Below are 24,776 nucleotides of genomic sequence, written 5' to 3' on the forward strand. Positions count from 1 at the left end.
GCTGGAGCAGTGTCTTTAGAAGTGGGGAGACAGGCCGGTAGAGCTGGGGCCAAAGCAGTTGGTGTCTCCGTCTTCTCTGCAGGGTTTTTCAGCTTAGCAGTCCTCTTCTTCTTAGGTTGCAGGAATCTGAGTTCCTAGGTTCTGGGGAGCCCTTAAATACTAAATTTAAGGGTGTGTTTAGGTCTGGGGGGTTAGTAGCCAATGGCTACTAGCCCTGAGGGTGGGTACACCCTCTTTGTGCCTCCTCCCGAGGGGAGGGGGGCACATTCCTATCCCTATTGGGGGAATCCTCCATCTGCAAGATGGAGGATTTCTAAAAGTCAGAGTCACCTCCGCTCAGGACACCTTAGGGGCTGTCCTGACTGGCCAGTGATTCCTCCTTGTTTTTGTCATTATCTCCTCCGGCCTTGCCGCCAAAAGTGGGGCCGTGGCCGGAGGGGGCGGGCAACTCCACTAGCTGGAGTGCCCTGGGGTGCTGTAACAAAGGGGGTGAGCCTTTGAGGCTCACCGCCAAGTGTTACAGTTGCTGCAGGGGGAGGTGATAAGCATCTCCACCCAGTACAGGCTTTGTTACTAGCCAAAGAGTGACAAAGGCACTCTCCCCATGTGGCCAGCAACATGTCTGGTGTGTGGCAGGCTGCTAAAACCAGTCAGCCTACACGGGTAGTTGGTTAAGGTTTCAGGGGGCACCTCTAAGGTGCCCTCTGGGGTGTATGTTACAATAAAATGTACACTGGCATCAGTGTGCATTTATTGTGCTGAGAAGTTTGATACCAAACTTCACCGTTTTCAGTGTAGCCATTATGGTGCTGTGGAGTTTGTGCATGACAGACTCCCAGACCATATACTCTTATGGCTACCCTGCACTTACAATGTCTAAGGTTTTGCTTAGACACTGTAGGGGCACAGTGCTCATGCACTTGTGCCCTCACCTATGGTATAGTGCACCCTGCCTTAGGGCTGTAAGCCCTGCTAGAGGGGTGAATTATCTATACTGCATAGGCAGTGTGAGGTTGGCATGGCACCCTGAGGGGAGTGCCATGTCGACTTACTCGTTTTGGCCTCACTAGCACACACAAGCTGACAAGCAGTGTGTCTGTGCTGAGTGAGGGGTCCCCAGGGTGGCATAAGACATGCTGCATCCCTTAGAGACCTTCCCTGGCATCAGGGCCCTTGGTACCAGGGGTACCAGTTACAAGGGACTTACCTGGATGGCAGGGTGTGCCAATTGTGGAAACAAAAGTACAGGTTAGGGAAAGAACACTGGTGCTGGGGCCTGGTTAGCAGGCCTCAGCACTTTCAATTCAAAACTTAGCATCAGCAAAGGCAAAAAGTCAGGGGGTAACCATGCCAAGGAGGCATTTCCTTACACTTCTGCTGTTCACTTTTGAAGCGCTACTTTTTGATTTTTGATCCACAAGAATACATGTGCTTTCCAACTGTCTCAGTCACGCTCATTGCTGTTCTCTCTCTCTCTCTCTCTCGCTCCAGTGTTTCTCCTTGCCTCCCTCTGTGTTGTGCTCGCCCTCGTGTGCTTCTCCCACTGTGCTGCTTTGTTCCCCAACAGCTCCACATTCCTCTCTCTCTCTCTAGACCATGTGCTTCTCTCTCTTCACCTTCCTCTCTCCCGTCTGTCGCTTTCTATTCACTTTGTGTTGCTCCTGCTCTCCATGTTACTTCACCCACTCATATTGCTCCCTAAATACGAGTGGGCAGAACTCGCTGAGTTTCACACTCTGGAGTTACATGAAAACTCTTTGAGATTCTGCGGAGTTCCACGAATAGGTGGAAATTGGCATGTCAGGATGCTTGCCCTGATCTTTAGTGCCAGATGTTCATTCTGCGTTTAAAAATCAGTATAACCAGAACCACGCGGTGCGCTAGAGGTTGTTGCTGCTCGAGTTGAATTTGCTGAAGATTGAGTAGATTTTCTACTCGAGCAGCAACTTTCTCACCGCAAATGGTCATTACTGTCCGCAACAGTTCGCAGTGAGAAAATCTCCCCTGATGCCACCCCCCATTACCTGAAAATCATGCTAGGGTATGCCAATTCTTGCTTGTCCATGCCATCTTACCATTGGTGAACCAAGTGCAAGAAAAAACTCCGCTATTGTGTCGGTTGGCATAATTTGGCCTAAACTCCTCGTTACAAGTGCAGGGGTGTGGAATTTATTAAAATATCTACTTGTCCAGGGGACAGGTTGCTTCTCAAATCTACTTGTCCTATAAAAAGATCTACTTGTCCCTTTGGTGCCATGTAGTGTGGCGACAAATTATGGCAGCAATTAATAGCCTCTCTGATTATGCCAGGGCTACTACCATAGTAGGGCTTGAATACTTGGAGTTTCAATCCCTACTGTAGCAATTTCCTTATTTTGCCACCTTTCTGCAGATCTGCATACTGGGGCTGGAGGAAGCAGTAAGCAATAGTTCCAGGGCTGGAATGCCTTTGAGTCTGCAAACCTACTAACTTGCATGTTTTAAAGATTTTTACCAGCTTCTCTCTAATATTTTCCCATAATAAGAAAGGTTGGACATATACTCCTGACAATGGCAGAATTAGAACTTCTTCCAGGGTTGGGAAGAAAGTGGCTGGAGGGAAAATGAGCTTGCAAATGAGAAAATCTACACATCGTATTTACCCACGCTAAAATACAGTTCACAAATATTTTATAGGGGTACGACATATACCATGGGTGCACTTTTGTGACTTTCTTTAAGAATTTGGGGCCACAAGTAGGTAGGTTCAGATTTGTGACCTGCAAATTGCGAGTCGCAAATCCGAATGTAGGATGGTGTCCTTGACACCATCTGTGATTCGCAAGGGCTTCGCAAATGCCCACATCATGAATAGTCATGAGGTGGGTCACAATTTGCGACCCCCTCACGAATGGTGGCCTGCTGGAGACAGCAGACGACCATGTCTGTGACTGCTTTTCAATAAAGCAGTTTTTTTTGTAATGCAGCCCGTTTTCCTTAAAGGAAAATGAGATGCATAACAAAAACGAAAAATGAAACGTTTTCGTTTCATTTTTTCAGAGCAGGCAGTGGTCCTCAGGACCACTGCTTGCTCTGAAAAAATGTTTAGTGACATTCACAATGGGAAAGGGGTCCCATGGGGATCCCTTCCCTTTTGCAAAAGTGTTAGCACTCATTTGAAATGGGTGCAAACTGCGATTGGTTTGCGCCCGCGTTCACAAAACAATCCTACATTGCACTGCGAGTTGCAATTAGGAAGGGAACACCCCTTACTAATTGCGAGTCGCAAACCCGTTTTGTGATTCGGTAACCAGGTTACTGAATCGCAAAACTGGGTTTGTGCATCGCAATGTGCTTTTTGCACGTCGCAAACAGCGAAAGTCGCTGTTTGCGACATGCAAAAAGCTACCTACATGTGGGTCTTGGTCCCTAATTAGGTCTGGTGTTAACAAAGACATTTTGTTTTTATTAAACTTCTATTTCTCTCTCTTTCGGCTGGCTTTACTGTGAGTGATCGCATTCTGCTCTTCCACAAGGAGCATATTGCCACACAAAGTAGTTTTGTTCAGTGTCAGGAACTACAGTGGCAATCAGTGACGTAACGAAACTGGAGGGTGCCCCTTTGCAAAGAACATGGAGGAGCCCCCTCTCCAGACTCACTCAGGACAGGTGCTGTGCTGATGGGGCCCCCTGGAGGGCGGGTGCGGGCCTTTTTTGTGCTGCTGGTGGCAACGTGTGCTTTAAGAGTTCAAAAACTTTTTGGGGGGGTTTTGCCAATGTTTGTTACAATGTTGAGGGCCTGGTAGCTCCAACAATAAAGTGATACAAAAGCCATGTCAAAACAAGACACGCATTGATGAAACTAAAAGACTTATAAAAATAAGTCAGATCAGTTGGCTTTGTCAGTGTTTGTTTATTTTCATGCTTCCCATAATCGTGTTGAAAATGGTTACACTGATTTTCCATTAGAAATATTTTTGGGAAATACTAGCATGCATCAACACATTTTACTAAATGACACTTCATTTGCATATAATCAGAGAGCATTCTGGGAGCATTATACTTAGGCTCTTAGCCTAAACTTTTCAATTATGTGTGTACATGTTTTTTTTTTGTACTGGAACCAACGTCAGTAGTGAAGTGTGACCTTAAAACATTTATTTACAGCACGCACCCTAATAATGAAGGCTTTCAAATAATGAACCATAAATACAAGTTCGAACAGCATTATCTTTAGGAAACACATTACCTCAACTGCAGAGAGTTCAACTCTCTGTAAACAGGCAGCCAAAGGGTTTGTGCTGCAGGGGGTTGGGCCTACTTGTCCCAAGGACAAAGTAAACATAAAAACTTGTTGCCCTTGACCCCAAACAAGATGTCCTGGGCGTCGGGCGACAGGAATTCCACATCCCTGAAGTGTAATTTATTGCTCACTCCTATTCCTTACCCACCCACACCCTCTGCAGCTTTCTCACACCAGCACCTCCACAAAAAAAAAAACACTTTTGTAGTACTTTTTTGTATTGTCTATTTACTGATCCAACTCAGAAAGGTAAGAAAACGATTTTTTAAAAAAAAGCTCCCACATTATTTTGTAGACATGCGCTGTGTGTTGCGCATGCCTACAAAAGGAGGGGGTGGGTGCGGAATAGTGATTAGCCATGCTGTACATTATGCTCAGGATGTTGCACAGAATTGCTAAAAAACATTAGCAAAACGAGTAGGTCCCGAAGGTGAGTTTTGGCTGTGCTTGTTGCCTACAGTGGGTCCGCTCTGGGCCCTTACAGGGCAGCAGAACCAACAACGTGAATCACGGATGCTTACTGCATACATGGCACTGTCCTCAAGCTGAAACTTGCCCCATATTTGCTCAGAACCGAGGTACTGTAAGCTCGATCTTAGCAAGCCTGCCAAGAGGCGGCAGTCCACTAAATTTCTTCACTCACTCGGCGCTTTGACTGTTTTGTTTTATTAGCTCTGGGATCTTACAAATAGTGTCCCCAGTCGAGAAACAAGTTCTTTAGTCCTACAACCAATTCTGACAGGCCTAAAAAAAACGGAATGCATCCAAACTCTTCTTTAATGGAATCACGTTTTAAAACCTTTCTGTAGCAATTATGCAGAACGGGTGCGTTAGCTTTTTATGCATCCAGAAGTACCTCAAATTATCATTAGGGGTATGAGGTACTATAGAAATGCTACAATATAATTGCCCACCCGCCTCAGCATTTGGCTAATGTGGGAGTGTATTTTTTTCTCTGTACAAAGATACAGATATGCAGCCTTCGCCACTACTGCTCCATGCATCCATTATTGGTTCTTTGAAATGCTCTGAATTTCTGTTTTCCTGAAGTGCAAGGGAGATGGACCACTAGGGTTCCTAAGGCCACCACTCTTAACTGAACTTGGGAAGAAGGTGAATAATGTGACGGAGGGGAAGTGGTGCTAGACATGTTTCAATCAGTGGATAATGAGAATAAAGCACAGATCTTGAGATGCCTAAATTTCTGCCAGGAGCTTAACGTGTTTTCTGGCCCCAGGACAAGGTGAGGGAGCAAGGATCTAAAACAAGGGCCCAGAGAAGTAGGCGGGCACACACTCTAGTTGGTAGGACTATAACATGGTCTAGATCCTTACTGTGGTCAGAATATGATGGCGCACAAGTCTACGTGGCCCACAAGCCCATGAAAGCACGGACTAGACCATCTCCTGTCCCACTAACGCACAGTGAGAGGGAGCCCTGGGCTTGGGAGGACAACCTTTCCACTAGAGTATAGCTTGAGGGTGCAGGCCTGGACCATCTCCTATTCCTACCACACTACAGTATGATGGAGCACAGGACTAGGCTGGGTGACATTCTGACCTGATCACAAATTGAGGAAGCAGGGATCTGGACCATTTCATATCCCAATGAGATGATAGTACAATGAAATAGGTATACGTGGCCCACAAAAACATAGGCTGAACCACCTTCTGTTCTGCCAGTGCATAAAGCTAGACAGGTCCATATTCTGACAGGGCACAAGCCAAAGGAGCAAGTGGCTAGACCATCTCATAGTTCTACAAGACTACAAGTTGATGGAGCGCAGGACAAAGCTAGACCATATTCCGACTAGACCAAGGACTGAAACATCCCATACCCCTACAAGACTACAGTATGATGTAGCACAGTTCAAGGTCAGCTTACATTTCAACAATATCAAGGGGCGTGACCATTTCATACTCCTACAAGACTTCAGCACAAGACAAGACTGGCCCACATTCTGCCCTTAGAAAGGGGCTGGCCGATCTCATAGCCCTACTAAACTACAGTAGTATGGAGCACAGGACACAGCCAGCATACGTTCTGGCCCTAACGATAATCTGGACCATCATATATTCCTACCAGACTACAGTAGAAGGGAGTACAGGACTAGGTTGGACCATATTTCAACTAAGCAAGGAGCAAGTCCTTTTCATAGTCCTAGCAAGGGGCCAGGCCCATCTCATAGTCCTACCAGAACTACAGTTTGATAGGACACAGGTCTGTGCAACTCCCAGCCGCATCAAAGCACATTCTGGACCATCTCCTATTCTTACCAGGACACAGTGTGAAGGAGCACCGCGCTTGGCAGGCCAGCCTTCCCACTAGAGCATAGTGTGAGTGAGCATTGGACTGGACCATCTAATATTCCTGCCAGACTTCAGTATAGTTGTACTCACGATTAGGATGCCCAAAATTTAGACCTAAACACCCAGCTCAGAAAGCAAGGGACTGTCACTGGACCACCTCATATCCCTGTCAAACTACAGTGCAGTGGAACACAGGACTAAGCCGGCCCACATTTCACCCTGCGCACAAAGCGAGGGAGCAAGGGGCTAGAGAATTTCATAGTCCTTCCAACTACAGTGTGATGGGAAAAGGCCTATGTGGCCCACAGTCTCATCAAAGCACCGGCTAGACCATCTTCTGCTCACATCAGAACACTGTTTGAGGGAGCAGGGGCTAGACCGTTTCTAATACCTATTGGAATAGAGAGAGAAATGTGGAGCTGGCCATGCTTGTAGTCCTACGCTAGGCTGGAAAGGCTCCTGTTCTTATCAGAACACACAGACATGGAGCGTGGGTAAGGGCAGGCTCCTGTTCCCATCAAAACACATGCTGCTCCAGCTGCTATTCCCATCGCAGCAAGCACAGGGAAGGCGAGCACGTCAGAACACATTGCTAATCTGACCAGAAGACAGGCCCTGGGGAGACAGGGCTAGAGAAGGAACATTGCAACATAGGGTGCAGAGGCTCCTGTTTCCACCGGTTTTCATAATATGTAGAATGCAGCTAGGGCTAAGGAGGCACACCAAAATTACTCGTCATAAATGAGACTAAGGTAGTTGATCTCTTGTTGTCCTGGGCCAGTCTTTCACTGCTTTGGTATCCGTTCTCTCTCTGTCCTGGTCAGCGCCTCCGTAGTGCTCTCGCCAGCCGTCAGCAGCAGTTACACCTCCCTTCACTTGGTAGAATATCCACACAACCCCTCTCCTAGCTGGAGGTCACATCCCCATCTCAGAGCTTAACACACACCAAGTCGGAGGCTCCCTCTCTTGCTTCGCTGGGCGCGGTGGTCAGTAAACAGATCCGACGGTGTCTGGGCTCTCCTTTCACGGCTCAGGAGACGGATGGCCTAGATCTGGAGCTGGCAGCTGTCATCTTGTCTTTCTCCCCCAGCAGGCAGTCATGCGTGCCTGGCCGAGTCCCAGCCCGCCGTGCGACAGCGGAGGACACGCGGGGCGCGTGACGAGGTGGGAGGGAGGGGTTCTCCCGCGTGCCCCCGGAGGGGCGGTGCGCTGAGCCTCATGTCCACGCTAGATTGCGCTTGAGAGGTTAGGAGGGAAGCAGCAGATCAGCTGCTTATTCACAGATCCTCTGTGACCCGTATGACTTGGGCGCCATTTTGATGGTGCTCTGCTTTTCACTGCCTTCGCTACAGTGACGGCGCTCAACACTGGTCTGTCGTGCTTTACCTCATTGCTACTCCACTGCACTTTTCTAGTCTGCTCCCCTATCCAATCCAGTGTGTATTCGGAGTATAACCTGTAAAAAAATCAAATACATTAAAAAATGTATATTTACTGCAGGGCCCAAAGTTTTTTTCCTTATGCATCTTTCTTCCACACCCATCTTTTTTCCGCGACCCTACGCGTCTTTGTCTATTTACCGGTTCCTTTTCCATCCCTAAATTGCCACTGTCACTGTTTTCCTGTCTCCCTCTTCCGCTTTATAATCTCTCTTCTTTGCTTTGCTTCGAGTCAAACCTGATGATAAATAAATCCTAGTCCCTAAAACTGAGCGCCAGTCCCACCTTTTGCAGCTGCCAGCACAAATTAAGCACTGCTGGTACCTCCGCAATGTGGAGGTTGGGCAATCCCGAAAGTGCCCTTAGACAGCTTTATACACACGTAAGAGGACCTGGAAAAAGATTTTCTTCTTCACAGGGAGCCAGCGAAGGACAGGAAAAGTAAAAAAAATGGAAATATGTTCTTTCGCACCGGGCCCATAATGAGCTTTACAGAATCATTGTATATTAACGCCATTTGACAAATCAGCCTAGAGATCGCTGTTTAGATACTGTTTCCATAATCTAAACAAGACTGAAGACTTGCGTTTACCACAATGATATTTACCAGATAAATTATTTCGGCTGTTCACAATGATGAGAGAGAGAGACGAGAAAAATACCCATTTTGTGACTTAAAAAAACGGAATATCTGCCTAACTAGCCTCACCCTGTCTGTTTTTCATTGCACACCTAGTGGGTGTGTGAACGATGGCCGTTGTCCTTAGCGGCAGCTCGCGTTTGGGCACTGTGCAGCTCGTGTCTGAAGTCCAGCTATGGGGGTCACGTGTGATCTGAGCGTGCTCAAAACGGCAAGCCATAAATGTCACAAATGCTATCGAGATTGTTTTTTTTCACGCGTATAAAGTCCTCCATGAGGAAGATTGCACGCCATGTAAGATTTAGGTCACTTTAGATGCATCTCGGGAAGGTCTTGGACAGTTTAGAATAGCAGGTAGTTCTGAGTACACAACCTTGATAAAGCCCAGACTAGTGAAGCACACGTCAGCTTTTTCACGTAAAGACTTTTGTGTCCTGAAAACTCAAGGAGCGTAGCATCTCTGTTTTTCTGCTTGCATCGTGCCATTCTTCATTCCTGTATGTTTGAGCAGCATTATTTGAACTATCTTACACAACATGTATGTTCGTTTATTTAGCCCTGATTCCACAGTTCCCTTTCTTCATTGAAGTCCTTCTGTAGTGAGTTATTAATATTGAAGTGGCTCACTTTATGGTGTTTAATCTCAGTGTATTGTCTGTCAAGAAAACTAAACTCCAACTGGAATCACTGAACAACTAGTTGTCATAAGGCCCCTCTTGTCACAGATATATCATGTGTGTTTCTCTTTCCCCAGATCGAGAGGCTGAACACAGCTCTTAGAGACCTAGAAGCCTTGACGAAAGATGCCAATAAGAATCGCTCAGTTGAAGCAGCTCATTGGCGAAAGGAGATGGCTTTGGACCGGGAGGAAATGGAGGAAAGATTGGCAGATGCTGAGGGCAGGCAACAAGAACATGAAGCGATAATACGAAGGCTTAAAGCTGAGCTGCAGGAAAACAACTTAATGGTTAGCAATGTCTTCAGTCACTTCACTATATACATCCAGCAAGATTAACCGAATCCTGTCCCTAATTATCTACAGAAGTAGATCGAAACTTGCCTCCTACTCTAATCCACAGAACACCCAACACATTGATTCCAGCTCCTCAAACCTGTCCATATCCCCTCTAACCCCCCACACATAGCTTGCTGCCTCACTTTTTGCCATATTTCACCAAGTTAAACAATAGCTTTTATGGAGGTTACCTATTTTTCTTTTTCTATTTTCAAGTACTTTCCTTTGAGTTGAAGGATCTTGGAGTGCAGTGACTTCACTACTTACTACTCCACATATTCACAAAGTGTAAAGTTTTGACGAATCACTTGCACCAAGTATCTTAGTCTTCAAGTGTTCTTGAGAGTTGTTTCAAGATTGGTCAACATTTTCCCTTTAGACACTATTTCTAAAGGGGTAACCTAATGTAGGGTCATACATTTAAAAACAAAAAAATATATATTATCAAGTTCCTGTTTGCCTGGCTTTGTAGTAATGATGCTTATGGTTTTAATACCATGCAGCCGCGAACATTGGTAAAAGTTTGGACTTAAAGAGTTTGAGTAACGTAACAAGCTTGATCAGATGTGTTGTCATAAAAAAAAATAAAAAAAAAATATTTTATATATATATATATCTATATATATATATATATATATATATAATGTGCCTTAAGTTGACCAACCAGTTACTTTGCAGCCTTTTAATTCTTTTAGGAAAACATCTGTCTCATCAGTATTGATTCATAGAGGCCTATTTTTTAACATACTCAGTAGCTGGATATGGAAATGATAAACCTTCGTCTACTAGTCTTCTTAAGGTGTGAACAATTGAGGGATGCATTGTTTTTTGACCCAAACGTAGACAAGGATCTTTGGTATCCAAAATCTTACATTCAGTCAATGTGACTTTTGTATAGCTCTCAGACCCATGGGGAACGATAGGCTCTTTCACCAGCGATTTATATCCACATTGTGGGTGGAGTACCTGTTTTTTTGGCAAATCACCCTCAACATCCCTCACCTTCCACCGGAAATGTTTCCAGAGGATAACTTATGTGTATGCTTATCTAGCGTATTTAGATACTCAGTTTAGATTCATGTATAAATGATCACAACTTTTCTCAACGTACATAGGCTCACTCGACATAAGCCACTTAGAGGTGCATACTTAGCAAAGATTCCTGAGCTATTTACAGTCATACTCACAGAATCACTCCAAACACATAAACACTTACATAACACTTAAAGCAGTTTAAGACTTTTTAATAGGCATTTAAAATACTCAATGTCTTTCCATTTTGCAGACCGAGGAAATGAGGGCTCAGCTGCACAGTGTCGAGGCAGAGGCTGCAGCGCTAAGAAGCAAGTACAGCAGTCTTCTGAAAGAGGTATAGACCAACATTGCATTCATCCACTATGTGCCTCATTCATGTATTGCTTTAATTTCAGATGAGCTCTCTCCATGTCTCCCCCTTACCTCGTCTTATCTGCAATACTTTCCCTAACCGGTCTTCCAAATCACATTGCTTCCAAGGGGCAATATTTCCTGATGAGTGGGAAATTGCAATTTCACCTCTGTGCTTCTACTTGCAGACTGCTTTGCAACCTATATGATTTGATGGTTTGATTACCGATCTTTTGGAAGTAATTATGTCTTTGATATTATGGATGCTGTTTGTTTGCAATTATTCATGCACAGCCTTTGCACTGTTGTCACCATATTATTGCCACTAGTCTGATCTCCCCTTCGTACTTTCTGTCTTTTACTAGCCAGTATATGATTAACTCTATTGGTTTTGCCCTTAATGATTTGCTTCCAACTTGAATATTGATATACACATATATATATATATATATATATATATATATATATATATATATATGTTCGATGGCATCTGTCGCTGTAGATACACATGTTGTGCATAGCCCGCCATCTGGTGTTGGGTCGGAGTGTTACAAGTTGTTTTTCTTCGAAGAAGTCTTTCGAGTCACGGGACCGAGTGACTCCTCCTTTTGTCTCCATTGCGCATGGGCGTCGACTCCATCTTCGATTGTTTTCCCCGCAGAGGGTGAGGTAGGAGTTGTGTTGTAGTAATAGTGCCCATGCAATGGAGTGACTAAGTATGTACCTATTTAAGGTTTAAATAATATATTTACAAATGTACAAAGCTTAAGCTAACTTCCGAACTGCTACAGGCTCCCGGGGAGGTGGGTGGGCACATGTGAATCTTCAGCGACTGATGCCACGAACAGATGTACACTTGGTAAGTGACATTTTCAGTTCGATGGCATCTGTCGCTGTAGATACACATGTTGTGCATAGACTAGTAAGCAGTTATCTCCCCAAAAGCGGTGGCTCAGCCTGTAGGAGTGGAAGTAGTTTGAAATAAGGTTCTTAACACGGCTTGACCTACTGTGGCTTGTTGTGCGGATAGCACGTCTACACAGCAGTGCTTGGTGAACGTGTGAGGCGTAGACCATGTGGCTGCCTTACATATTTCGTGCATTGGAATATTTCCTAGAAAGGCCATGGTGGCACCTTTCTTTCTGGTTGAGTGTGCCCTTGGTGTAATGGGCAGCTGTCGTTTTGCTTTAAGGTAGCAGATTTGGATGCACTTAACTATCCATCTGGCTATACCTTGTTTTGATATTGGGTTTCCTGCATGAGGTTTTTGGAATGCAATAAATAGCTGTTTAGTTTTTCTGATGTTCTTTGTTCTGTCAATGTAGTGCATTAATGCTCTTTTGACATCTAATGTATGTAGTGCCCTCTCAGCTACGGAATCTGGCTGTGGGAAGAATACTGGTAGTTCTACCGTTTGATTTAGGTGGAATGGTGAAATAACCTTCGGTAAAAATTTAGGATTAGTCCTTAGGACTACCTTATTTTTGTGTAGTTGGATAAAAGGTTCTTGTATTGTAAACGCCTGAATTTCACTTACTCTTCTTAGAGATGTGATGGCGATGAGAAATGCAACTTTCCAGGTCACAGGCACAGGGTCAACTTCTAGATCTGGTGTTGATAGACCGCCAAACATACATCTCGCTTCAATGGTGGAACAGTATAAATTTAAACCAAGGGCGGCCTTTTCAAGACCCAGTGCCACAATACGTAATAACGACAGATGCATCCATGACAGGGTGGGGAGCACACCTCAATCAGCACAGCATCCAAGGACAATGGGACATTCAGCAAAGACAGTTTCATATAAACCACTTAGAACTGCTAGCTGTGTTTCTAGCGCTGAAAGCATTTCAACCCATAATAACCCACAAATACACACTTGTCAAAACAGACAACATGACAACAATGTATTACCTAAACAAACAGGGAGGAACACACTTGACACAGTTGTGTCTCCTAACACAAAAAATATGGCATTGGGTGATTCACAACCACATTCGCCTAATAGCACAATTTATTCCAGGGATTCAGAATCAGTTAGCAGACAATCTCTCTCGGGATCACCAACAGATCCACGAATGGGAAATTCACCCCCAAATACTGAACACTTACTTCAGAATGTGGGGAACGCCACAAATAGATCTATTTGCAACAAAAGAAAACTCAAAATGCCAAAACTTCGCATCCAGGTACCCACAACATCAGTCTCAGGGCAATGCACTATGGATGAACTGGTCAGGGATATTTGCGTACGCTTTTCCCCCTCTCCCACTTCTTCCATATCTAGTAAACAAGTTGAATCAAAACAAACTCAAACTCATACTAATAGCACCGACATGGGCAAGGCAACCTTGGTACACAACACTACTAGACCTTTCAGTAGTACCTCATGTCAAACTGCCAAACAGACCAGATCTGTTAACACAACACAAACAACAGATCAGACATCCAAATCCAGCATCGCTGAATCTAGCAATTTGGCCCCTGAAATCCTAGAATTCGGGCACATAGACCTCACACAGGAATGTATGGAGGTCATAAAACAAGCTAGAAAACCTACCACTAGACACTGCTATGCAAATAAGTAGAAAAGATTTGTTTATTACTGCCATAATAATCAAATTCAACCTTTACACGCATCTGCAAAAGACATAGTAGGATACTTACTACATTTGCAAAAATCTAAACTAGCTTTCTCTTCCATTAAAATACATCTTACGGCAATTTCAGCTTACCTGCAAATTACGCACTCAACTTCATTGTTTAGGATACCAGTCATAAAAGCGTTTATGGAAGGCCTAAAGAGAATTATACCACCAAGAACACCACCAGTTCCTTCATGGAACCTCAACATTGTCTTAACACGACTCATGGGTCCACCTTTTGAGCCCATGCACTCTTGTGAAATGCAATACTTAACGTGGAAAGTTGCATTTTTAATTGCCATCACATCTCTAAGAAGAGTGAGTGAAATTCTAGCATTTACCATTCAAGAACCATTTATTCAAATACACAAAAATAAAGTTGTTCTACGGACCAATCCTAAATTTTTACCAAAAGTAATCTCACCGTTCCACTTGAATCAAACTGTAGAATTACCAGTGTTCTTCCCACAGCCAGATTCTGTAGCTGAAAGAGCACTACATACATTAGACATCAAAAGAGCACTAATGTACTACATTGACAGAACAAAACTAATTCGAAAAACAAAACAACTATTTATCGCCTTTCAAAAACCTCATACAGGAAATCCAATTTCAAAACAAGGCATTGCTAGATGGATAGTTAAGTGCATTCAAACCTGCTATCTTAAAGCTAAAAGAGAACTGCCTATTACACCAAAGGCACACTCAACCAGAAAGAAGGGTGCTACCATGGCCTTTCTAGGAAATATTCCAATGAACGAAATATGTAAGGCAGCAACATGGTCTACGCCTCATACATTTACCAAGCACTACTGTGTAGATGTGTTAACTGCACAACAAGCAACAGTAGGTCAAGCTGTACTAAGAACATTATTTCAAACTACTTCAACTCCTACAGGCTGAACCACCGCTTTTGGGGAGATAACTGCTTACTAGTCTATGCACAGCATGTGTATCTGCAGCTACACATGTCATCGAACGGAAAATGTCACTTACCCAGTGTACATCTGTTCGTGGCATTAGTCGCTGCAGATTCACATGCGCCCACCCGCCTCCCCGGGAGCCTGTAGCCGTTTAAAAGTAGATCTTAAACATTTGTACATTTGTAAATATATTACTTGAAATTTCATTATGTACATACGCATTCACTCCATTGCATGGGCACTATTACTAGCATACACAACTCCTACCTCACCCTCTGCGGGGAAAACAATCTAAGATGGAGTCGACGCCCATGCGCAATGGAGTCTAAATGGGAGGAGTCCCTTGGTCTCGTGACTCGAAAAGACTTCTTCGAAGAAAAACAACTTGTAACACTCCGAGCCCAACACCAGATGGCGGGATGTGCACAGCATGTGAATCTGCAGCGACTAATGCCACGAACAGATGTACACTGGGTAAGTGACATTTTCCATATATATATATATATATATATATATATATATATATATATATATATATATATATATATATATATATAATATATATATTTTTTTGTTGCATTGCTGTTGGTTGGAAGCAGCTTTAAATCTCTTTGCAAGAGGTGGAAGTTGCAAGGGATCGTGGCAGATTCATCAGATCCTCAGACACCTTCTTTACCATCAACTTTTCACTACTTTAGAGGAGCGTGCTGGGATTAAATACAGTGGTATGTCAGAACTGATGCATTTTCTGAATTTCCTGACTCGAAAGTCTAATCCGTGGCAGATGGGTAGAGGGAGTGAGTTCTGGAGGGAAGACTTTGAATGTGGTGCATTGTGTCCGCAAATCAATTGTATCTTACTAAATGGACCGAGTGTTGGCAAGCGACCTGATCATCTAGCAGGTTGGCAGCAAGACCGAGTTAGCAGCGCAGACGATGTGAAGAGTTTTGTGCACAGGACATATACACAGTATTTGGTTGAGTGTCTATGGAGAGACATCAAAGCCAGTGAGAGACGGTCTATGGACTTCAGTCCATAGATGAGGCCACTTTGTTTTTTCATCTCTTTCAAGCTTGACAATTATTTTGTCTGGTAGGCCTCCATAGAATCACTTCCAGTAACAAGTTTTTTAGAAGATTTAACATAGAGCAAGGTTGTTCAGCAGAACTCCTTGGAGGACATTTAGAAGATAGGAGGGAGTTTTTCTGATGTTTTCTACCGGGAGGATCAGTGATAGTCTAAGATGAATTCCTGAACGTGCAATTGTTTGAAAAAGAGGCAGAAGGCCAAGGTAGGGTGGCCAATCAAATATAAGTGAGGCTGGATTGCTATTACCCAGTAACACGAGTGCAGTCTTCGGGGCATTGAAATGCAGCTAGTTTAATGTACACTTTGCACTGATGTCTGACAGTCCAAGATGAGCTACCGGTTTCAAGTTCTTTGGTTACCCTGTTGTGTATCTGGGTGTTGTCTGTGTGTATCTTATAGCCCACATTAAATCTGTCAAACATATTGTCCAAGGGTGTCATCTATTTACTTTTACTTAACTTTTTCAACCTAACCATGTTGCTTTCCCCTACAACCATCTCACCATTTTTAGTAAAACAAAAAAGTACCAGTGATGTTTGTACCAAAGTATTGGTTGTAGAGTCTTTAGCCAAGGTTAGAGTCGAGCAACTCCATCTCATTGACTTGATGGAATAACTAACATTTTTCGATAGTGCAAAGAAACTTTCTTATATTTTATAATTTACAAATATTTGAACATAACTTTTGGTCTTAGACATTGGTGACTACATGTAGGCATACAGATTAGGGCTGCAGCACATTAAGCTTAATACAGTTCAGCATCCCTTTCACGCCCTCGTGTGTGGGACAGCAAATCACTCTATAATCTAAACGTTCTGTTTACATAAAAAGTACTTTTCTCCCAAATTGGGGCCTGTCCGCCTTTTAATTCTAATTGTGAGACAACCTTAGTTACAGGTAGATTTTAGGGGTAGTACATGCACCAAAGGTTTGTTCCGAGTGAAAGGCCTTAACTAACGGATGGGCTATAATAACATGTCAACCTCATACAGGGTAGAAGCATTCCCCCGTAATCACAATGTTTAAGCCTACCAACCCCCTGTAACTCGCATAGTAGCAGGCATGATGGGCGTGGATACATATTATACAGAGGGGTGTAACTTCAGTCGGGTGTTTGGAGTGTTACACCCCTTCCCCCCCCCCAAAACATTTATTTTCTGGAAAATATTTGGGTACAGTTGCATTCTGTCAGGTATGGTGAGATGTTTGGATTTCACAAGGAATTTTTACATACACAGAGGCAAAAACGGACACACACTCTCTCCCTCTCTGCTGCGAAAGGCTTCAAAATGTTAGTTATTGTACAAAATGTTGTGTTTTTTGCTCACTTGGTACGCCTACCAATTGCATCTGTCTCTCTTTTCAGTGTTCTTTTATCCTCCCTCATGCGCCCTGCATGACGCATAATGTATTTTGACATTATATGCCAGCATGATTGTTAGAAAATCAGAAGCTTACCCCCCTCCAATCTTACTGGCCAAGCTACGCCCCAGCCTGTGTACGCCCCATTAAAAACGTGTGCAGCCTTGAGTCTTTGCTGTTGGATATAGTATGGATTGTTGACTCAGCGAGCACTTTCTACGGAACCATCTCTCCATATAAGTGTTATGTACGCATTGACTCCCGTCTGCTCAGTCATTCCAGGTTTGAATTCCTTCCACTGGACTAGCTAAAAAATAAGACCAACCGCTGTGGAAGTCGCAGACATCTGCCTCTGGTTTTAAGAAGAGGTCTGTAGGACCTCGAAAGCTAAAGCATCGTTACCATTGTGGCCTTTTATTTTTAATTAGTCGAATACACGGCATTAAAACCTGAACTGGTATTTCAGGCTTGACTAACACAGTGCTCGAGCTTGTCACATGTATAGTTTTTCTGCTGTCGTGTTTGTGAGCTGCTGCAGTGCTGGTACGCAGGCCCTCCTAGCCCTGCCACCTGAAACTGCTGACTTAGGGCCAGATGTAGGAAGCCTTTTGCACGTCGCAAACTGCGAAAAATGCAGTTTGCGATGCGCAAAAGGCCTAACGCGATGCACAACCTCAAATTGCGAGTCGGTACCGACTCGCAATTTGAGGCTGCGACTCGCAAATAGGAAGGGGTATTCCCTTCCTATTTGCGACTGCTTTGCCATGCTGAGTTGCTTTGTGACCGCGAGTTACCATCCACTTGAAGTGGGTGGTAACTCATTCGCAAAAGGGAAGGGGTCCCCATGGGACCCCTTTCCCTTTGTGAATGTCGACAAAAATGTTTTTTCAGAGCAGGCAGTGGTCCTATGGATCACTGCCTACTCTGAAAAAACCGAAACCAAATGGTTTCGGAATTTTTTCTTTTTGCAGCTCGTTCTCCTTTAAGGAAAACGGGCTGCAAAAAAAAAAAAAAAACTGCTTTATTAAAAAAGCAGTCAGACATGGATGTCTGCTGTCTTCAGCAGGCCACCATCCCTGTGAGTGCATGGACTCGCTATGGGGTCGCAAACTTCGACCCACCTCATTAATATTCATGAGGTGGGTCTTTGCGACCCAATAGCGAGTCGCTGAAGGTGTCTGAGACACCTTTCTGCATTTGGTTTTCCGAGTTGCAATTTGCGAGTCGCTATGACTTCCAAAATTATACTTACCTACATCTGGCCCTAAATGAAGTACGCATGTCCTCCTAAAGATGGACGTACCACAGCATCATGAACTGTGCAGCTTTCTGTACAGTCTCTGAGACTTCTCATTGATGATCATGGCACAGCATAGTTCTGGCTACTCGCGGAATTCCAGGGTACTTGGATACAGAACTGTGTAACATGGCCCGATATTGCCTTTGAGACATTTTTTTCAAAAAGGAAAGTTTTATTTATTTGAGTAGGTGTAATACCGGACTACATATAGTGTTTGGTCGTCTCTAGTAAAAAGAAAACAATATTTTGTTAACTACTTAATGATGTAGCATTTTAGAAAAAACACCCTTTGTGTTGTCTGTGGAAGCAGTTCAGGGTGCAGCTAACAACGGTCATTGAGTGGAATTGGAATGGTGTAGGTTTTGTTTACCTTGCCTGAACAGATTGATGGTGAAACAATACTTAGAACCAGTAGAATTATGCTGGTCGGCGGTTGCAACATTTACCATATAATCATGGATTAACTTCACTTGCCACATAGTTTTTCACACAATTTTCAGGTTTCAACAAAAATTTTGTTTCTAGCTCAATGGATCAAAATAAGGCTGCCAGACAACGTGCTGCATAATTTATTTTCATGCTGCTAAAATTAGATAGCAGTGCTGCATAATTTGTCCTCCATTACTTCACAAAGCTAGTGGCCTTGACAATGGTAAAGATCAGTTGCGTGTTTTGAGCCCTGTCACTATGATGGTGAAACTCATATTTCGTAGAGATCCATAAAATATTTTCTGTGTATATGTAAGTGTGTGTGTATTTATGTATGTGTGTGTGTGTATATATATATATATATATTTATATATCATCAAAGAGGGAATCCTGTGTTTCTTCCAGGGCTCGCCTATCGAGGTTGGTGCTCAGTCAATGGGCACAGGACCCATTTCAAATCCACGCCAAAAACAATTCAAAATCTGGCACTCCTTGCAAAACAATGGCCTTCATTTATTTCAAAAATCCATAAAACAGAACATAGGGCAACGCGTTTCAACCTTCACGGTCTTCTTCCTTGGCCCTTCTTACAGAGTTATACAACAGAAAAAAATATACATAAAATCTCTTAATTTATGCCAGTGTTTGCCTGTGCTCACCCCCCTCACATATTTCTGACCGTCCATCATGTGGTGGAGCTCTCTGTCTTTTTTTTTCCAACAGAATATATAAGCACAGCTTTCAACATTTTTAATATACATCAAAAATACCAGTGCTCCAGGTGTGCGTGCTCAGAACGCTAAGCGCAGTGGGAGGAAGTAGGAAATGGTGTATCTCTGTTTATTAACTGCCTGCTGGTTTCAGATTCTGACAGCCTCGGGACATTCTTGTCGAATATATTTCCTATGAATTCGGTGGTGCTTCTTTGCTAAGTGCCCGGTAATGTGGATATATCAACAAAACATTTGCCTAATTGCGGAGGTGCAGTGCAGAATCAACGAACAGACGAGTGGGCGAGCGCGAATACGCGGGGTGAGCGGCTGAGCAGCTGCTGCAGGATCTCCTGGGTCTCCTGGTGTGTCCTGGGCATCTCGACCAGCGGTCCAGCAGACGCCTCTCTTCCTTTAAGAGGTCTGCGCCCACGAGTCCGGGAGGAGGATTGTTTGGAGAAGAAGAGGTCGCACGGTGAGCGGCGCGGAATCCTGGGCATCTGGACCAGTGGATGCACCCTCTCTCTTCATCCCGCGATTCTAGGGGGAAGACTGGTTGCCATCGCAGTTATGGCCCTGTGAGGAGATGCGGTGCCCAAGGGGTCAAGTGGAGCTGTGCGGGGGTTCAGCTACCCTGGAGTGTCTCCCAAAAGGCTCCAGAGAGCCAAGCAGCACGGAGCAGCAGAGCAGAGTGGCACGGCGTGACACTGAGGTACGGAAGCAGCATAGAGGTGCAGAGGTATGGTGGGAGAAAGCAGGTATTAACCCCAAAAAATTCTCAAAAAACCACAAAGGGAAAAATTATTTTAAAAAAAGAAAAGAAGGGGTTAGTACCCATTCAGACATTTGTTCAGTTATCAGCCCCCAGCCCGCATTACCAGTATCGCCATTGCCCTCTCTATCAGCACCAGTATCGGCTCCCGAATCAGCATAGCTTTCAGCACTGCACAGGACTGGCATTGGCCACCTGAGTGGTCAGGTGAAGCAAGCGCGATAACCGTAGTTGGTTATCGCAAAGTGTGAGCTGCAGCACCCCTGTGGAAGCGGCCGGCTAAGATCCGGATGCAGCTTGTGGGGCGGCTAGCGAGCCCCGCTTGCCCTCCTGATTTCACTCCCATCTCAACTTTCTTGGGACACAAGAATATGAACGTGCTAGGATAGGCATAGTTGAATAGCTAGTTAAGGGATTCATCTAACAATTACTAAGATTTGGTGTACAACCTAACAATTGGAGACCAGACTTTAATACATTTGACCAAAACAAGAACAGAAAAAGAGCATAAATTTACTTACGGTTAACGGTTGTACAGCTGAAGGCCCCCAGAGTGGATTAAACTGCCCTTTCAGCAGACAAATTAATTAACTAGGAAAAGGGACATGCAGTCAGTCAAACGACAAAATAATGCCTTTAACCAAACCAAGAGAACAGGCCCCGATGAGGTAACCGCAAAAAGGAGAGTGAGTAGTGACTTAGACCTCCTCAGCCAGTTCAGGGCACAAGGCACAATCAATAAAACTGGCAGGAGCCCGGCTGAACAAAATAACAGCTTGAAAAAAAAGAGCAGGAGAGAGATAGATCAGTGGGAAAACGGGACTCCCCGGGAGGAGGGAACAAAGTATGATGTGCAATTCAATTACTGTAAGATAACTGACTACCATTCTGTTACAAGCATCAATGGTGAAAGTAAGAGGGACTCATTGACTAAAATCCAACAAAGCTCAGGTGGTGGTCCATCAATTGGGAACCAAAGGAGGCCCTGGAAAACCAAAGGAGGCCCTGGAAAGCAGGCCAGGGAAGAGCCACCGGCTCCACTTCCCCTTTCACCAACCATAGTTATTATGGGGAAGGAGCTTCCGGTGGGAGGCGTTTTGTCTATTGCCCTATTGGACCCAACCCAGAGTCCTTAATACCTACAAACAAGCAAAGAAATATGAGAAACATCTGTGCAGATCCTGACAATCTCCACCGGACAACTAGCCCGGTTAACCTATTCATTCCTGATTCAGATATGTTAGCAACCACTGAAATCCTAGAACAAGAGTCCCCGCAAGATGGCTTAATGAGCTCCAGCCCTAAGCTCTATTCCTTCCCGACATACAGATCTGAAGGCAATGAGCAGGAGCTTCTGGAGATAAAACCGAATGGCTCATTGGGCAGAGGAAGAGACTGTCTCACAGAATGAAATACTCAATGCAAGAATAACTGACTGAGATCCAAGGGGTGGCCACAAGGTCAATCCACAACCTTCAGCGGTAACCAGTGTAAATTAAATGTGCGCCGCAATCCTGAACTCAATGCAGGCAACAGTAATGGCACTTCAGTTTCACTCTAACAAAATGGATATCTAGGTCGATCTGCTAAATACACTGTTGGTGTTTGTCTCCGGAATAGACGGCAAGCTGGAAGAACTAAACGCTCTGATAACAAGGGCCCAAGCTAAACAATTCAATGATTTCACCATCTGCTCATGCAAAGAGGTGGTAGATAGATTATTCCAACTGCCACTAATTCTGGAAGGAATACTAAAAGAAATTCACACCGCCCAGAAAGAGGAATGCACTTATAGAATTAAATAAGGAGGACATGGCCTTAAGTGGAAGGCAAAATGTGGATAGTAATTCCCATGTCGACTCAAATGTCAACCCAAATGTAGCAGTAAAGACTTGGATGTCACCACCCTGACAACAAGGACTCAGAACATCATCCGTCCACAGTAGCCAGTGACCTTATGGACTAAAGAGCAAGTTCCTTTAGGGGTCAGCAGAGCGTAAGGCTAAAAAATAATATAACAGTAGAGTCTAGTCCACTAAGTCCGACCAAAGCAAGTAGCATGAGAAATGAACAACCTGCTACACAGAGTGAAACCTGCTACACAGAGCGAAACTGGTCAATTCAACAATGCATGAGCAGCCATGAGCTGAACCATCAGCTGCTTTGAATCCCAGAATTAACCTCAAGATCCCCCTCAGATGTACTCAACCGTTCCAATATCCTAAAACTCATAAAATCACTTCCAGACCTCCAACATGTGTCCACGGAAGACATTGCTGCTATAAAATTAATCCAAGCAAGAGGCAACCAGCTTACTGACCAAAGGCTCGTTATCTTCTCAGCATCTGATCTCCCTAAACAAATCCTGGAGAGGAAGGGCCCCCTGAGAGCCCGGGGTATTGAGGTGGTCATATATCATGGTGAGAGATATCCATACCCATTATTACAAAATCATCACTCCAACAAGTCCAAAGGTGCATGGTCAGTCCTGTGTGGAGCACACTCTACCCTAAATCTAATCTATGCGAAGCCACTGAAGGAAAGACTAGCAAAAGGGCAGCAGCTCAGTCCCCTTTAAGAGTTCAAATATGGAAGGGAGAAGGAGACTAGTATCAAGCCAGAAATTACAGTCCGACTGGAGATGGTTACCTCTGGCATTATCTTCAGGAGTGGCTGGTAAAAGCTGAATAGTAAAGGAACAACTTCCACAAGGGTTATTAAACATCTGCTCATGGAATATAGGTGGCCTACAGGCAAAATTGGAGGACCCAGCAATAATCCAATTCTTTAGCTCATTTGACATCATACTGATACAGGAGTCCTGGGCCAAGGATTCTAAACCCTTTATTGGATACACAGAATTTCCTAAACCGGCCATGAAAACTAGCAGATTTGGTGGGGCAAAGGGAGGCCTAGCAATTTATGTCAGCACAAGTATTCTTGCCAAGACCTTAGAGGTTAATGAGGAAGATCTACAGTTCCACCTGGTCAGGCTAGATGGTTGGGGAAAGAATAAACATGAGCGTCTGATTCTAATTATTATATATATTAATCCAAAAAAGAAATCAGCTGAAGTTTATAACCTACTAAAGTATCTGGCATATATAAAAAGTACAATACACCCAGCCCATTGGCTAATTTTGGGTGATTTTAATCTCTACTTATTTCATAATCCCGTCGAACAGCAGCAATGGTGCCTGGACAAACTCTCCCAGTGAACAGTAAGAAAGATAAGATAGGGGAGAAGTTCATACATATGTGTGAGTATGTAGGCCTCTTTGCGCTAAATGGTCGGAATACGGCCAACACCCCGCCAACAAGGACAAGATCCTCTGGAAAAACAGTATCATATTTAGACTACACGCTGGTTAATCCTTCTCGATACACGTTGGTGAATGACTTCAGAATTGTGGACTGTGTAGAAAGCGACCATGAACTGCAGACAATTAGGATACGATCCTCACCGCGTAAGCCGGAGGAAGCGGTTTCCCTAAAAGGGGAAATCAGCACTGAAAACCTTAAACGATTGAAATGGTCATCCAACTCCATCAAAAGTCAAGCAGAAGAGACTCTGTCGAGGCTAGAATCCATGGCCATGGACCCCGCAAATTTGATAACGGTCTGGGCAAACTTCGTCAAGGACCTCACAAGTCAAGGTCTTTAGGGAAATACAAAAAAAGGGACCACAATTGAACTATGGCAACCGCACACACATACCGCAGCCTGTTTAAAGGAGGAAAGCAACAGTAGGTTGGCTGCTGAGGCAAACTGCGCAAATTCCCCAAGAATAGAACACTGCTGAGCGCCCTGGGAGAGCAAAGGAAACTCCTAAAAAAGGAAATATGGTCCTTTAAAAAACATTAGCATGAAATGCTTTGGGCCAAGCTACACCATGCGTCAGAATCATGAGACTCAAAAAGGTTCTGGAAACAAATTAATTCCATTGAAAAGGGTACAAAAGCAGCTAACAATGCCAACATAACAGAAGAAGTTTGGGCAAACCATCTGAAGTCACATCTAAGGGAGCTGCCGACCAGTGAAGCAGTGTTTACCCAGGGGGAGCACAACATTTGGGAACCCAGCATCTTGAATACCCTGACAATCATGGCGTCAGAGATAATAAAAATCATCAGGAGGTCACAAACTGATTGCGCTCATGGCCCCAACAGTCTACCGCAAACTCTGTTTAAACCAGCAACAGAAAGATGGGCTGACTTCCTGGCTACAGTGTTCAATCAGGTTCTTACAACAGGAATGATGCCAGCAAGTTGGAAGGGTTCAATATTCCACCCCATATATAAGGGGGAGAAGGCTGCCTTGCCAAGCAATTATAGACTAATCGCCCTCTTAGACGTCGAGCTTAAGTATTTTTCTGAATGCTTGCTGCAACATTTAGAGGCATGGATTGCAGACAATAACATAAATCAAAGTGGATTTACCAAGAACCAGGGTACTTTAACAAACCTTATGGCATT

General features: G+C 44.2%; 1 protein-coding gene across 5 annotated transcripts in view; it reads left to right on the forward strand.

Moving 5' to 3' along the window:
• PMFBP1 (polyamine modulated factor 1 binding protein 1) overlaps positions 1 to 24,776 on the forward strand; it is an 881,291-nt gene that overhangs the window by 335,950 nt on the left and 520,565 nt on the right. For all 5 annotated transcript variants that reach the window (XR_011199809.1, XR_011199811.1, XR_011199812.1 and 2 more), the window contains exons 12-13: positions 9,425 to 9,637; positions 10,971 to 11,054. Coding sequence is in view for 1 of the 5 variants with exons in the window: in XM_069216463.1 (XP_069072564.1) it covers positions 9,425 to 9,637; positions 10,971 to 11,054 (297 nt within the window). In the remaining 4 variants the exon portion in view is untranslated. The remainder of the gene's footprint in view (positions 1 to 9,424; positions 9,638 to 10,970; positions 11,055 to 24,776) is intronic.

This window comes from Pleurodeles waltl, chromosome 12 (genome assembly GCF_031143425.1).
Source record: "Pleurodeles waltl isolate 20211129_DDA chromosome 12, aPleWal1.hap1.20221129, whole genome shotgun sequence".
NCBI lineage: Eukaryota > Metazoa > Chordata > Amphibia > Caudata > Salamandridae > Pleurodeles > Pleurodeles waltl.